The sequence below is a fragment of the Brachycentrus maculatus genome, unplaced genomic scaffold (genome assembly GCF_059751285.1).
Source record: "Brachycentrus maculatus isolate JH-2025_06_01 unplaced genomic scaffold, ASM5975128v1 h1tg000152l, whole genome shotgun sequence".
NCBI lineage: Eukaryota > Metazoa > Arthropoda > Insecta > Trichoptera > Brachycentridae > Brachycentrus > Brachycentrus maculatus.
The window spans coordinates 888747-906445 of record NW_028280905.1 but is presented as its reverse complement, the minus strand read 5'-3'; the positions used below and the strand labels follow the sequence as shown (position 1 = coordinate 906445).

At 34.4% G+C, this 17699-nt stretch overlaps 2 protein-coding genes across 2 annotated transcripts in view; both read right to left on the bottom strand.

Annotated features, from left to right (window-relative positions):
• kay (transcription factor kayak) overlaps positions 1-11980 on the bottom strand; it is a 57131-nt gene extending 45151 nt beyond the window's left edge. Inside the window, exon 1 of the mRNA XM_088261240.1 lies at positions 11378-11980. Coding sequence (XP_088117366.1) covers positions 11378-11506 — 129 coding nt within the window. The 5' untranslated portion in view covers positions 11507-11980. The remainder of the gene's footprint in view (positions 1-11377) is intronic.
• The window catches only part of LOC148308722 (3'(2'),5'-bisphosphate nucleotidase 1), a 116913-nt gene that overhangs the window by 48830 nt on the left and 50384 nt on the right, over positions 1-17699 (bottom strand). The window lies entirely within an intron of this gene.

Sequence of the window (17699 nt, the reverse complement as noted above, 5' to 3'; positions counted from 1 at the left end):
TTTAGTGTAAAATGTAATAATAAGAGACAAGATTGTACACATTCAAAATAAAAATAAAATTTTAACACAAGTATAGTTTTATTTAAAAAAAATCTTGGATGTATTGTTTAACCCTGTAATGCTGTAAATCTATGGTGAACCTGATGGATTTTTTCAATTTTTTTATGGACCGGAAAGGGTTATCAAAACTACGTAGATAATTTACAATTGGAATCGATACCTTGAAAGTCTGAAAATCTGAGAAATGTTATCAAGTCGGATCTTGTATTATACAGAAATTCGTACTTCTTGTAATTTTTGTATTTAAGGAATGTAAGGAAGAGACTTCCGACGTAGTTATGCAACATATCTTGACCACCAGTTAACCGCAATGAACGAAGCTTCTCAAAAATATACGCGAGATATTTTATGCTCAGAAATACGATCTGCGTCATCAGGAGTGGAGAAAACTAACAGTTATTTATCACGCGGTAAATTGAAAAATAAACATAAAATGAATATTAATTTATTGAGATAGATCGAGCATAAATTTGTTTCAGGACGTTGCTCAGAGAGTAACAAAGTGAGTTACAAAAAAAAATAGTACTTGTACTATTCCAATAACAAAATTTCACATTTGTAAATTTGTGAAAATACCTGGTACAGGGACAGGAGGGAGAAAAGGGGGAAAGGGAAAAGAAGGAAAGGTCAAATATGCAAATTGTTTAAAACTAGGGACACACCACGATATAAATATGTAGGCGATCTCAGCGCTGACAATGATGAGTAGAACATATCAAAATCCCCATATTCGTCGTTAGCTAATTTAGATGAACGATAAATATAGGAACTTTATTTAGATACAACATTTTGAGTGTGTCCAAATACTTAACATATCACCAATAGATGTCTCTACTGAAGTTCTAGTGATTCAAGAATAAGGTCTGAATTGCTTCATATATATAGAGCTTCCAAGAATTTGAGTAGTGTGGTTGTCAATAATGGGTAGAATTGGTGAATGTTACACGTGTGTAAAGTGATCACTTAAACTAGCCTATGACGGTCGTCAGCCCCGTAAAAGCCCAGACTTCCATATTCGTCTTCATCTTTGATGAAATGTCAAAAAATAATATGACTTTATTTAGAGTTTGTTCTAACCTAGTATTATTTGTCCGCCTCCGTAGTGTAATGGTCAGCACGTTCGGCTACCTTACTGGAGGTCCCCGGTTCGATTCCCAGGGATTCGATTTAAGTGACTTTTTACTCTTTTATTTATTCAATACCCTGGACAGGTACCTGAAGCAGAGGGCTGATCACCTTTCCTTTATGTGTTAACGATAACACTGCGTTCATATGATACAGTGCCCTACGCACCATCGGGTGCGAATAAGGGTTAAAAGAAGAAGACGATTTAAATTTCAAGATTCATAATGTTATTATAATCATTTATTTGATTTGCAAAACAAAATGAGGAACATAACGTTGACAATACATAAATGAAAACGAAACAAACTTGTAAACGAATTCTGCATTTAGGTGACGATTTCTGCAAACGCAGATACATTTAGTTCGAAGTATAGTATTATATAAGACAAGCTTTGTTGATAAACATTGAAACCTCTACAGAAAGCCACATTCCAATGGGCGAAAAATTCCTAGAAGATTGTTATCCTTTCCGACTATGCGAGCGAGTTTTCCGAGAAATTTCCTTAAGCGCTCGGAGTTCCGAACGCCTCCGAAGTTCGCCGAATCAACTTAATAGGTTCTACTGCGGAAGGAAGCCGGCCGGAAGATGACTCACCGCAGTCGGAAGGTACCTATTGTGTGAAGGTTTAAAGACACGTGCTCATTATCGGCACAAAAGCGTGCTATTATTGAGCAATTGCTACTTAGTAGCATGTGCGTACGTAAGTACTTTGCTAGAAATAAGTGTGCTCTAAAATAGTCATTCGTTGGATTTTCGAGCATGCTACCTGCAGTGCTCTGAGGGCGTCTGAACAGGTTTACTTGTGAGCATGCTAGTATCGATATATGTATTTAAATGAGCATGCTTATTTCAAGCAAATGTATACAACTAGACATCATTTTAAACAGCTGTAAACTTTAATGTGTTTAAATGATGAATTTATTGAGTGAATAAAATTATATTTTTCGTCGAATATCGGCCAGGAATAAAAAGGGGCTAATAAATTGAATACATTATAACGCTATTATAACAATAATTTTGGTTGAAACTTTATTTTTACGATATATTGTAATTTTCATTTCATTCAAACCCTTTTTTTTTCCTAACGTCCAAGTGACTCTGAAATCTAACTACGGCTTATGCAACACCGTTTATAATGTCCTTACTCAGGCTTCAACTTTATAAGTTTCATAGCCTTTACCTACTTGTGAGTGGATTTACTCTTTATGTTTAAAGTTACTATAATTTCATGTAATTCATGAGTGAAAATTCTAGGCAAAAACACTCGCTCATTCAAACCCTTATCCGCGCACTGCATCATATAAACGCAGTGTTATCTTGATCTTTAACGCGTGAAGGAAAGGTGATAAGCCCTCCGCTTCAGGTACCAGGTCGCAAGCCCTGTAATTACCCTGGCTTCCACATTCTTCTTCATCTATGTTGAGATGTCAAAAATGTAAAATAACTCCTAAAAGAGAAACTCTGGAATAACTCTGTGGAAACTCAAATTTGTGAAAAAGTATTTGGACACACTCATAGATGTCGTGAAAAAGTTAGAAGCGGCATATATTATACATTACTCATTTAACAATACCATACCTAAGCCAATTATTGTTTGTGTACGACTTACCATAAATGGTAATCTCAAATCAGAGTTCAGGATCCAAATAAACTTACCATATAGGTACTCGCATATGAATATGTAGGATTTGAAAAAAACAATATCGGAAGTACGTGGGCAGATACGCACAGGAATTCTCGGAAGACTATAGGTCACCGGATAGATTCTGATCTCATCCCATTCTAATATTCGTTCATCCGGATTTCCGAGAAATATTTTTCTCCGCGGATCAATACTTCAGCCAAGATACCTAGCTATGTATAAAATACATGTTGAAGATGAAAAAAACCTATTAAAACTAAAATTTGGTCCGGATCCAACTATTCCCGGTATTGCTGAGAAGGGACTACGTTTGGAAAACAACAAAAAAATAGCGTCCCTGAACAAATACGAGTCTTAACTCGAATTGAATGTTTTCTTTGAATTGCGACAAGATTTTGGCGTGGGAAGGAGGATTCAATGCGAACTGTCGGGATGGAGATGCGATGCGACGAGATCGGGAGCTGTAGGAATTCTAGGAATATGTGGCGCCTAACATACTTGTGCAATTAACATAATTGGCGCTCATCGGGTGACGCATTTGTCGAATAGCGAAATTGTAGTTAATTTCGTGATATATTACTGCCGAATATCAACAGCGGAATGGTTCACAACATTTTGAGTGTGTCCAAATACAAATCGGCGGGTATATATGAGGAGATTCATGAATGTGGAAGAGGCGAAGAATGTTTGCAAAGACGGAGTGGTGTGGCGTTCTATTCTCTCTCCCTACCACTGCGGAGAAGTGGCGTGAGGGTTAGTTAGTTAGTTTTCCAAATACATATCTGGGTTCCTCCACTTGGGAATTAATTTACATTTTTGACATCTTAACACAGATGGAGAAGAATACGTAAATCAGGGTATTTACAGGGCTTACGACCTGTCATAGTCCGGTTCTATATTTTTTCCAGTAGAGTAGTTTAGACACTTCTTGAGTTTATTTATTTATTGATTTGACGTTAAATTTGTAGAACTCCATTTTAATTTATGTATTAATTTTATAAATCAACACTGATTTTTTGAGTCTAATAAGTTGTATTTTATTAACAGAAACACAAAAAAATTATATTGTGACAATTTTTTTGCCTAGTTATGGCATTTTCAAACGAATGTGAAGATAAAATGGACGGTCCTCATGTAGTGCCTGTATGCAAGGAATGCCACTGTATAATATGCAGATATGTACCGTATTTTACTATAAGACGCGCCTTCCTTTAAGCATTTTTTTTTAATATTATTTTTTTAATAAAATTTTTCATTAGTCATAGGGTGGTCAAGTGATCACTTACACACGTGTGACATTCACCATTCTACCCACGATTGACAACCGCACTAATATAGAGAATATAGAGATAACGAACGAATGGCGATTCTAACTATTTTTTATTGAAGTTGGTAGAGCGACAAATCGTACGAATTAGGAATCAACACATTATTTAAAGCAATAGTTATCATACGTAACTCATGTAAACCCCGAATTGAGATGTTGAGTTACTTTTAGTTTATTAGTAGATCCGTGTGGCTCAGATTCACTATTATGTCAGTGGATACAGGGTGACCAAAAAATCAGAGAAATCGCATTTCGACTCCTTCATACACACCCGCCGATTATTTCGACTCCTGACCCGGCCTCTTTCAAGTATTTGACATACCTGATTGTGCAAAGTTTTCCTCGGTCATTCTCAGCTTCTTTATCCTACATTCGCCTCATAAATTTGTTTAACCGTTCTTTCCTCACTCATACGTTCCACGTGTCCGAACCATCTCAACACACCGTTCTTAATTTTATCGACAATTTTTATCTCAGCCTTGAATTCTTTTCTTATTTCTCCATTCGAACATCTGTCATACATCGTTTTGCCGCACATCCGTCTGAGGGATCGCATTTCGAATGCATTCACTCTGCTTTCATCGAATACTCAGCCTTAAGATGGAGACTGACCGGAGCATTTCGTCGTAACATAACGTCGTAACATCGCTCGCGGCGAGCATCACCGAGCATCCGAAACTATGGATGGAGCGCTCGGCTCGCTGTACTGACTGCCTGAATGCTCGCATCGTAACGTGTTACGTTACTACGAAATGCTCCGGTCAGTCTCCACCTTTCAGTAACATAAAAACTTATTTGAAATATTCAAAACGGTATTAGTTTTTTACAAAACGAGCAATATTGTTTTTTTCTGATCAACCTGTCATCACGAGAGGACATTGGTACAGTTACGACATCAGCTGGGGTTTCCCGAACGCACCGCTCGCGGTGGGAGGTTCGCGGAACCAGCCCACTAGAAAGTGCAACCGGACAATACTACGTGGACAGGTACTATCGACGCTATACAGCACGGCAGTAAGTACGGTTTAAACCAAAATCGTAAGAAATTTCGGCATCAACAAAGAAAATATTATCATTAATTGATTCGGCACTCACTTTATGGTAAAATCTGTTAATTTTTAATTAATGCTTTACTTAGTAAATACCACTATTTCTTACGGAGTTTGAAATACTAAACGGTGTTTGAAAATGATGCGGAATGCATCGAAACACGTGTCACAGTAGATTTTAAGAAATAGTGGTATTTACTGAGTAAAACATTAATTAAAAATGAATAGAAAATATTTCTAATATTGGCACTTATTTGGTATCGACTTAGAAAATATTTGTAATATTCGTTAAAAAAAATAAAAATCAGACACTGGATTATTCACCCCACATATATGTAAATATTAAGACTGAGATTTCAAACGTACAAATTAAGACGCCACCGGCCGCGCTAAGGGCCAGACGTGTCTCCAAGCACTTTTTTTTTTTAGAATACATCAAACATTGAAATTCGTTTTTTTTTTAAGAATACATATTGATAAAACATATTTATAATTTTTTGAATTCTTTACATTTCAATAACTGTTTTTTTTCCAAAACCATATATATAATTTTGAAAAAAAAAAACTATTTTTTCAATACAAAAACGATGTGTTAACTAGCAAATTTAATTACGCTATATGTTACCTGTTAACATATAATATATAAATTAAAACGAAGTTCTTCAAATTAAACGCCGAATCTATAAATAAATACTTTCTTATATCTTCGTTTTTAATTCTGTCATACAATGATTTTCCACACGTTCGTCTGAGGGACCGCATTTCAACTCAGTGGAACATAATCCAGGATTTGTGAACAAATATTCGGATATGACGAATTGCGAATCATGACTACATTACTGTACTTTTGGTAAGGCTGTATAGTAATATCAACAATGATTTCAGGTTAATAGTATTTACACACTGGGTTTTTCCAAACTATTTCATTCATCAGAAAACCACATTGATGTTATGCAATCTAAAAGGTTTAATGCCTTTTCACGGAAAAAATATTTCAATTTAAACATATCGGCCATACAATACAATTTAAAAAAGAAATAAATAAATGGATAAATAAACTACAGATATTATTTGTTGACATCTCAACATATGTGGATGAAGAAGAATATGGAAGTCTGGGCATTTACGGGGCTAACGACCGTCATAGGCTGGTAAAGTGATCACTTAACAAACGTGCAACATTCACCATTCTACTTATAATTGACAACAACACCACTGAATTTTTTGTAACTCCTACATATATATTGGTGGAAGAGGCGAAGAATGTTTGCAAAGACAGAGTGGTGTGGCGTTCTATTCTCTCTGCCTACCCCTGCGGAGAAGCGGCGTGATGGTTAGTTTTTTTCCTACATATATCATTAATCTCATGCCACTGTACATGTGAGTTCACTGGATCCATCTATGGTTGGATTAGGAAAGCTCTTATTTAGCAGAGACTTTTTTATTTGGATGTATGCAAGACCTTAATATAACAATTTTACATACCCTAAAACATATTTTTTAAAATTTTATGTAGCTTATAATTTTACCAATCATTTTATTCACAGCATTTTGAGTGTGTCCAAGTATGTTGTTCAAAAATCTCTATTAAAAATTTAAAAAAAAATTGTAAACAAGTATTTGGACACACTGAATATGTTTTGAATCTTTAAATTTCATCATTCTTTTACTCTGTTATTTCATCACTCCATCATTCTGTCTGTTCATCATTCTATCTTTCTGTAATTTCATTTCATTTCATTCTACCACTGCCCTTTCCATAATCATGTCATTTGTAGGCAAATATATAACTTCTCAACCACATTCGTGTTAAGATACAATATTCTTCGAACGAGAAAGATGGACAACTTTTCAAAAAAATCTTCTCTTCGATCCCTTATCTGCACCCCAGTGGTGCATAGGGCACTGCATCATATAAACACAGTATTATCTTGATAGTTAAACACTCGAAGGAAAGGCGATCAGCCCTCCGCTTCAGGTACCAGTCCAGGGTAATATTGAATAAATATTAGAGTAAAAAAATCAATTATATTTATTTGCCCCCCCCCTGGGAATCGAGCCCGGGACCTCCAGAATGGTGGCCGACCGTGCTATCCATTACACTACGGAGGAGGGCTTTAAATAATTAGTCAAGTATAATGTTTATCACCAAAAGGACAAAACAACACAATGCTAATACCTAAGATAGGAGTATACCTATTATTCTATTATAACACATACTTAGATAATAACATTTAATCGGAGAAATAAAACACTGCTAATTTTCTGTATTATGATTTGAAATTCTACGATACAACACATTCTTATCACAAAGGATGTGGTAGAACGTTTTACAAAGCTACCAACTGATAAGAAATAATATTAAATTATTGTGTTTATCAATACTATATAGAGAAATAAAATGCTTGAATAATGCTCATATTGTTTTATAACAGTGGCACTCTGATAACATACTTATTGAAATATAAAAGAGGTACAGTTATCTAATTGAATATCTAATATTTTTATTTGAAAATGAGTGATAAATAAATTACATAACCATGTTTTCATTTTTTGCTTGACTACACTCAATGACTTGTAGTGTGGTATTATGCTGTGTCATCTTGTCCCTTGACTACATCCAATGCTGTATGGTTTAGCAATAATGCTGCATTATCTTATTCCTTGACTACACATAGTGCTGTACAGTCTAGCAATAATGCTGCAGTATCTTGTCCCTTGACTACATCCAATGCTGTATGGTCTAGCAATAATGCTGCATTATCTTATTCCTTGACTACACCCAATGCTGTACAGTCTAGCAAAAATGCTGCATTATCTTGTCCCTTGACTACTCCCAATGCTATACAGTCTAGCAATAATGCTGCATCATCTTGTCCCTTGGCTACACCCAATGCTGTTTAGTCTAGTAATAATGCTGCATTATCTTGTCCCTTGACTACTCCCAATGCTGTACAGTCTAGCAATAATGCTGCATCGTCTTGTTGCTTGACTATACCCAACGTAGTATAGTCTAGCAAAAATGCTGCATCATCTTGTCGCTAGACCCTGCACATGTTAAAACTATTATTTAAGTACCTAGAATTGTATAGCTATATAAGAACCGTCAGTCCATTTAATCGTCACATTCGTTGGAAAATACCATAATTAGGCGAAACAACTGTCACAAAACTGATTTCTATGTTTTTTTTAAACAATAAAATACAACCCAGTAGACTCAAAAGATCAGTGTTTGATTTAAAATTTAATACATAAATTCTGCTTTATCATGTCCCCAGACTACAACCTCTAGGAATAAGTAGTATTAATATAGAAGTAATAATATCGCATCGTCTTGTCCCTCACAAACCACTAAACCTACATACTGCAAGGGTAAATCAATGTGTCGTATTTTTCATTACAAGTAATTATCAGTGAGGATTTCATCGTAAAAATAATTTTACTGCAAGCTGTTGGAGCCATTTTGATTTAGCATTTCATTACTTTGTCGGGAATTAAAAAGTTAAAAATATTAATTTTCTTAGGATTATTTTTTCAATTTGCTGTGTGAAAAGGGGTATGCAAAAAAATGGGTTCAATTGCCTGAGTCAACGGGTTTTCACAAGGATCTTACATTAGTCGATATGGGAGAGTGCCAAAACTTAGAAAATATAATAATACATAAGGCCTAAATATTGAACACATTGAGATTAGAGTGGCCAGAGGAACAAGAGGAAAGTTGGATGAGTCAAGTGGGTATAAAAACATAATCTACAAGACACGCTGAACATACAATAAAAACTGTGTTTTGTACTACAATGACTAAGACATGTTTTTGAAATAAATAAAAACATTATTATTTGTAAATGGACTAGAGATGTGACTAATGGGTATCTGTTACTCAATTGCAATGGTATTTGTTAATTTTTCTCGGTTTATATTTTTTCCAGCTTAAGGTTTTGATGTCAAATTGTGAAATATGTAAGGAGATAGAAATACCCAATACGCAACAAAATTTGTTCATTGATTGGCGTTATCAGCTTTGAATGATCAAATAAAAAACGACTTATTTAAATTAATTCTTTATTTCATTTGGATTTTTAACTAGCCCATGTCTAAAATGGACTATTTAGCTTTATAACATACTTTGTTTAAAGGTGTCTCAACTTGATATGAAACATGTATCATTCTTCCCTTTTTTATGAAATAAGATGAAAATTTGAGCATCAATAGGGCTTACAACCTGGCATTTGGCTGGCTTAAGCGATCACTTTTACACTCTTCTTTCACATAAAAGGGAAGAACGGTACATGTTTAATATCAAATTGAGACACGTTTAAATTAAAAATTTATCCGTAGGGTGAATAATCCAGTGTCCGATATAGTAAATTTGTTTCTTTTAGATGTCAAATAAATCCCACTGAGATTATGGTTTATTCATCTGAGAATAATGCTACAGTAAAATTAAAATACATATCACTTCTTGTTTCCGTAATGTAATGGTTAGCACATTTGGCATTTGTTTTGGAGGTCCCAGGTTTGATTTCCAGGGGGTTCAAAATAATAAAAGTGATTTTTATGTTACATAAAAATAACACAGACCTGTCGCTACAAAAACAAATAAATAGTACCGTTGGCACTGATTTGGACACCGATGTAAATCTAAGTGATAGGGCCTTCGGCATCGCAAATCAACTTACAAAACAACTTACCGCCAAATCTGAGATATATCTAGAATTCTTTATTTTTGATCTAAACTCAAGACCCATGTTTTAAAGATCTCTTATTGCTAGTAACCGAACATTTAAGTTACCAAACAAATGCGATAACGAAACATTTTCTGCAAATGCCTCGGTACTATGTCGGTCCGCTGTGCTGGTCGGGGCTATAAAGGTGTCTGTGTACCGGCCAACGTCAGGTTGAAATCGGATTTAGCTGACTAACTGAACTAACTAACTACTTATTCCTGGGTCACTTCTAGAAATTTGGTTGTGGTTTAACAAACTTGTATTTATTTAGATTGGCAGTGACAGGGATATTAAAAGCTATTAAACGTAAATTCACAGTAAAATCGAGATACAATTTTTTTTTACGTTTACAATAATTTTACGCAAGTTTAAAAAAAAATGCTTTGCAAAAGAGGTCTGTCAGGAAGCCTAGATGCTTCTGTATCAGATCCGGGAATGCGGTTGGGGCAGCTTTCAATATCCGTAGTAACTAGATGTCATATAAATTTTCATTTTTACATTTACACATAGATCTTGATTGCATTGCGCAACTAAAACATAAAATTGCAAAGCGCCGTTGAGGTAATTTTTCACAAAATGGCACTATATGGATTGGCATTTTATTATCCTTTTATTATTTTCACTGCAAAATGTACTGTGAATACAGTGCAAGACTGATCACCTTGCCTTCACGTGATCAACGATTAATATAAACTTGTGTCAATCTGATGCAGTGCCCTTTGCACCATTGGCTGCAAATGAGGAGAAGGGGGAGAGGAGATAAAAATAGCGCAGAAAAAAATAAACTACCTACTATGAGACTTGAACCTGAGTCTATGGTATGTCTGTTGAGGTACTGTAACTTGACAGCATATATTTTGGTAGTTTCATTTAGCATACATGAAAATGCATGCATTAAAATTTTCAATATATAATAAAAATGTAATAAGTGTTTTCTTTAATCATTGTAAAATGTAATAAGTTCAAAACAGAAAAAAAACAGTTGCGGTTTTAAAAATCGATGTTTATAAATCGGATGAGTGTTTATTTCAACAACTATTTGTGAGCATAAAGATTAAATGACCTAACCTATAATTACTCAAATAAATACGGTGAATTTCAAACATAAAAGTGTTTCGAAAGTCTCCGTTGATATAAATAATAAAAATAAATACAACTTCATGATGAATAAGTTGAATATAATTGTAAATTAACGTAATTTTGACGTAATGAACATGCTAAATATTTTGACATTTCAAATGTCATCGGAAGTGTCAACTGAATTTTCGCAGCAAATGTTTTTATTTTGCAGTAAATGTTTTTGTAAATTTACATTTGAGATAAAACGCCCTAATTATTTTGAAAACACCGGGTTAAATAGTAAATCAGCATATTTTATAAACAAAACAAAAATAAGGAAAAATATAGGTTATGAAACGTCACATACGAGCTTTCTGAACAACTTACCGTTGATAATGACATCCTAGGATTGGAAACAGGACCCACAATATCCGTTCCTGATGACATTTGTGATGATTGACTGTCACTGGATACATCAGAGTCATTAGATTGACTATCGTTCGCGTCGTACCTCATCTTGACTTAATTTATTTAACACAGATAATAAAAACACTAAAACTTTCGACCAGATATGGTCAGTTGCGCAAAATGGTAACACGCCGAATTGAATCAATTTCTCGATTACTTTTTACTATATTTTCCGATTTTTCCTAGAACAACAGGCCCATGACAGTATCAGTTTATGCGATGAGTCATCGACTTATGACGAAATCAAGTATTGGGGATGCCCTTCTGGGAAAAATATACCAGATTCGAAGTTTAGAATGACGTAACTGCCTCAAACTACAGCCTGAACTACGCAATATTGAGATAGGTATTTGACGTTTTGGTACTAAGCTGGTGCAATAAAACGAAGGGTGATCTCACCTTCTATTTTTAGATGCATGACTCTACTTTCAACCAATGGTTAACAAGAATTTGGATGACGTAATATTTTTAACCAATGGAAATAGACCTTCGACTGCCATCTAGAGAATATTTTATACAACTGTTTGAATATGTTTCTAGCACGATTCCAAGTGGATTTATAATAAAAATATTAAATCAATATTTGAGTTTAATATGTTGAATATTAAATATAAATTGAAAAATTTCACTGAAAAAATCTTTCCCCGCAGGAGTAGGCAGAACGGATGGAATGCCACAAAAATAAAGGGGGTTAATAAATCTCCGTCTCCGTGGTGTAATGGTCAGCACGCTCGACTACTGTGCTAGAGGTCCCGGTTCGATTCCCAGGGGGGGAGGGTGATTTTTTCATTCTAATATTTATTCAATATTACTGGACCGGTACCTGAAATGGAGGGCTGATCACCTTTCTTTCATGTGTTAAAGCTTAAGATAGCACTGCCTTTATATGATGCAGTGCCCTATGCACCATCGGGTGCGGATGAGGGTTTGAAAAAGAAGAAGATTAATAAATAAAATCACCGAAAAAACGTTTCATCAAAACTTTATTGTACAATATTTCAATATAAAAATATTTCAAAAATACTATGACATTATTGTGTGTGGCTGAAATAAAAAAATTTAAATACATAATACATACATGGTTTGGAATGCATAAATGTCAATCAGGAATTTTTTTTTCTAAATTATAAATGATATTTTTTAATGCAATCAAATCAATAAAAATATATTGTACATAATCACATACCTTTAAAACACAGTTTTCGTTTTTAAATATTAAAATTTTAAACATAAATTATGAATATACTATATCGCGGAGTAATTAATACAACTAGGTAAATCTTAAATAAGTTTTGTTGGGGAATTTGAATATTAGATATTTTATTTATTGTTTCGGCATTCACTTTGTAGAAAGACATGATGAAATTGTAAAAGAAAAATACATGTTTTTTTACCACTCAAGTTTATTTTATACTGACAACTAGTTTCGGAAGCTATGCTTCAGCTCTAAATTTAAACTACATTTTTAATTTATCGTAACTGCAGACAGTTGGTAGAATTCCATATTGAATTGTTGGGTAATATATCCAAAATAAAACAAGGTTTTCGTTGGATTGAATTCTACATTTATTTATGTATATCTTAATACGTGACGCGTTTCGTCTTCTTAGGACATTATCAAATACTCAATATCTGTGTTTGATATTGTCCTAAGAAGACGAAACGCGTCACGTATTAAGATATACATAAATAAATGTAGAATTCAATCCAACAAAAACCTTGTTTTATTTTGGATATATTACCCAACAAGTAAACTACATTTACATTTAGAACTGAAGATGGAAGCATAGCTTCCGAAACTAGTTGTCATAATAAAATAAACTCGAGTGGTAAAAAAACAAGTGTTTTTCTTTTACAATTTGAAATATTAGATTGTGAGCAGTTTAATAAATCAATTTTAGTATTTTTATTACATAAATAAAAAAAATATGATAAAAACTGTAACATTTTGGCGCATTATCATACATTTATATTTGACGCATATACAGGCGAGAAAATAAAGTTGTATTTTTAGCAACTAACTCGAAAATTTAGAATATGATGTTACCTAGTTGTAGTCATTATCTTATATGTATGATATATATGTACAAATCAATGCTTTGGAAACAATGTTTATTTACTAGAAAAGTTGTTTCAATAACATAAACTATGGAATTTAGAATAACACCCTGTTTAATAAATATTAATTAAATATAAAATTTAAAAACTAAAAAAGTATGCCAGTTTGTAAAAACATGCGATTTATAAAATGGGGAAAAATATATACTACGCGTTTAATTATAAGCGGATTTAATTTGAAATTTGCAAAAATCAAGGCATTTTGTAATGTTTTTTTTTGGATGAGAGTTGTATTTATTATTTACCTTGCTTATTATGCACAAGGTTTATAGATCATTAAGTGGTTTTTTGATTCTTCTAATTTAAAAATAAGATGTTTTATTTTAATCTGTGTTGGGAACAGGAGGGATAATCTAGTGTGGGCCAATCAGGACCTCTTCAGCATTTGCTGGTAGGGTATAAGTTGATGTAAATATAAATAGATTTTGGCAAAATTATAGATAGGAACAGATTATTTATAATCAACGCAGTCACCACGTTTTAAATCAGTTGTGGCGGTATAATGATATTTTTCATTTATAATTTACTTTCATCAATTGATTCTCATCCATGATCCAGAGTTCTCAAGATAATTCTAATAATCCTGAAGACAAATGGTCACAGCTAAAGAATATCATAGCGTCAAGCATCAAAGAGTCTCAAGCCCCGAGGACAAATATGGAAACACGAGGTCAATGGATATCCGAAGAATCCTGGAAATTAATTGAAGAGAGGAAACGGCTTAAGAAATTGAGCACATCTACCCAGGAAGTAAGAGTCCAATACTCCAAACTGAACCGAAGAGTGCAAAGAAGTTGCAGAGCGGATAAAGAGCGCTACATCAATTCGATTTGCGAGGATATTGAAAGTCACGCTAACACTAATCACACTCGCGACTTGTTCCAAAAAGTGAAAACACTCGCCAAGAAGTTCAAGCCTCGAACATGGACCATTGAGGACAGGCAGGGAAATACCATCTGTGAAATTGACAAAGTCATCAGAAGGTGGAGAGAGTATTGTGCGGATCTATACAAAGATGATAGTATGCAACCCCAGGCAGAATTCAATGATTTAAATCCAGATGAACCCCATATAATCCTCCAGGAAGTAGAGAATGCCATTAAAAAACTCAAATCCTACAAATCGCCTGGAAAGGACGGAATCCAAGCTGAGTTCCTAAAGAATATGACCGATGACGGCATTAAGAGGATGCACGATATATGTAATTCGGTATGGGAATCAGGAATATGGCCAACGGACTGGGTGGAATCTGTATTTATTCCAATACACAAGAAGGGTTCTACGCTAAAGTGTGAAAACTATCGAACTGTCTCACTCATCTCTCATGCCAGCAAAATATTGCTACACATATTAAAAGCAAGGCTAAAACACTACCTCGACTGGCAAATTTCAATTGAGCAAGCTGGATTCGTCAAAGGCAAGGGTACACGTGAGCAAATCTTGAACATAAGACAAATAATCGAGAAAAGTCGGGAGTTCAAGGTTCCGGTCGTACTTTGCTTTATTGATTATACAAAGGCTTTTGACTGCGTGAATTGGAATTGCCTGTGGAAGGTTTTGGAAGCAATGGGTGTACCGAGACAGCTGATAGTACTTATTCACAACTTATACGTACAAAATTTGGCATCGGTAAGAGTTGATAATTTCCTCTCAGAGTCATTTCAAGTACAAAAAGGCGTGAGACAAGGGTGTATACTGTCTCCTGATCTCTTCAATATATATGGAGAATATATAATGAGGAAAGTACTAGACGGGTGGGAAGGTGGCGTATCAGTAGGGGGCAAAAAGATCTCCAATATAAGGTTTGCAGACGACACAACGCTAATAGCCAACAATGAGGACGAAATGGCTGAACTCCTCCATAGAGTCGAAATAGAAAGCCAGCATTTAGGACTTCAAATAAACAAAAGTAAAACCAAGGTTCTTGTCATCGACCGATTCGGCACCCTGATAAGTAACAATTCTTTAAGGGATTATGAAGAAGTCGACGACTTTATCTATTTAGGTGCACTCATTTCTAAAGACGGAGGCTGTGAAGCAGAAATCCGGAGAAGAATTGGAATGGCAAAATCAGCAATGTCTAGTCTGGCGAAGATATGGAAAAATCGGTCCATACTGAGGAGAACGAAAACCCGTCTAGTGAAATCTCTTGTATTCTCCATTGCGCTGTATGGAGTGGAAACATGGACACTGAGGAAAAAGGAAAGACATATGCTGGATGTGTTTGAAATGTGGTGCTGGAGGAGGATGCTGCGCATTCCTTGGACTGCAAGACGCACAAACGTCTCCATTCTCCGCGAACTGTCAGTGACAGAAAGACTCTCCACGACTTGCAGGAAAAGGATTCTGTCCTACTTTGGGCATATCGCCAGAAAGAACGAGAAGAGTCTTGAAAAACTGGTAGTAACAGGTACAGTTGAAGGCAAGCGGGCAAGAGGACGGTCTCCAACAAGATGGACAGACCAAATAAAGGAATTAACCGGATCCTCGCTAAACGCTGCCATCAAGTTGGCCCAGGACCGGGAAGAATGGAGAGGACTTGTGCACCAAGTGCCTGACATTCCAGAAGACCACGACGCTCAGCATTGAGCAAGAAGATGAAGAAGAATTGATTCAGCAATCACAAATATTTTACATACTGGGAGACACCTGAAAACATGAGTTAGGTGAAGCTCAGAGTATGAGACATTACTTCTATATTGGAAAAAATAAGGGAAGTATATAAAAGGCAAAATAGAAGGTCAACGAGGTATGGGTAGAAGACAGATCTCCTGACTCCTGAATATACGAGATCGGATAGGGAACAGGACCATTGAAGCGCTGTTTATAATTGCCCAAGACAAGGACAATTACTCTCAAGTGAGTCAACACCGGGGGGACCCGACATGACACACAAAGAAGATAAAAATTACTATATGAGAGAAAAAAGTGAATAACCGCAATGCCTATGAAAGTGAAATCTACCAGAAAGGTGGACAAGTCACTTCAGAAGATAAAATTATTATGCATAATCAATAACAATAATTTAAAACTAATTAATGGTAATCTTCATTTCATTAGTTAACTGAGTATTATTTTATTATCTATGAATGATCATGTTAATTTGAATAATAGTAACAGTAGTGTAATTTATCATTTAAAATAACTGATTTTAAAATATGCCATTTATGAAATCAGTCCTTCTGTGTCGTATTTCAATTCACGCTTAATGAAAATAAATATTAAATGAGTGTTAAGCAATGAAGGCATGTTATTGACAAAATATAGTATGCATATGATATCATTATTACATTAATAAATGTTGGTATAGGGGTATCTGTCAGAGCTGACCCGAACATAATAAAATAAAAACCTTTTAGAATTGAAGTAACCTTTAGGTAATATTTGACAAAAATGATGCTATATAAATTATCCAAAATTATTATCATTATCATACAAAGTGTAAAACTTAAGACATGTTGTATAATGTCCTTGGGTATGTTATTTGTTATTTCAGCACTCGCTTTGTGGTAAAGCATGATGAAATTAGAAATAAAACACTCGTTTTTTACTACTTGAGTATTATATTGTTACGGGTAGTTTCGGAAGCTATAGATGTTTACATCTACGGGCTTAAATATGTATAAAGTCAAGATGCTTCTATCCCCGGGTTTATATTTAAATCCTTAGATTGATCTAAATATAAGCCCGTGCATCTGCAGGTTCCGAAACTAGTCATAATAATTTAATACTGAAGTGGTAAAAAACAAGTGTTTTATTTATAATTTAATGTCCCCATTTGAAAATAAAACCCAAAAACTAAGTAAGTTTTCTTGAATGTTTTCCGCAGATACTTTGTGGCACATTTTATAAACTTTATAAAATGAAATAACTTTGTTATAACCACTTTTTTTTAAAGTCGTTATAACAAAGTTATTTCATTTTATAAAAATTAAGTATGTGTTTGATAGGTCAACTCTTATGGAAACGCCTGTACATTCCAATTTTTACAATTATTTCACTAATTAACCAGCAGTCACTTTGTGGGAATATGTATCCATTTTAAAATCGAACATTAAATTAGTAAATATATACCACTAATAATGTACATATTACACTATATTGTAACACATGTTTTGATGCA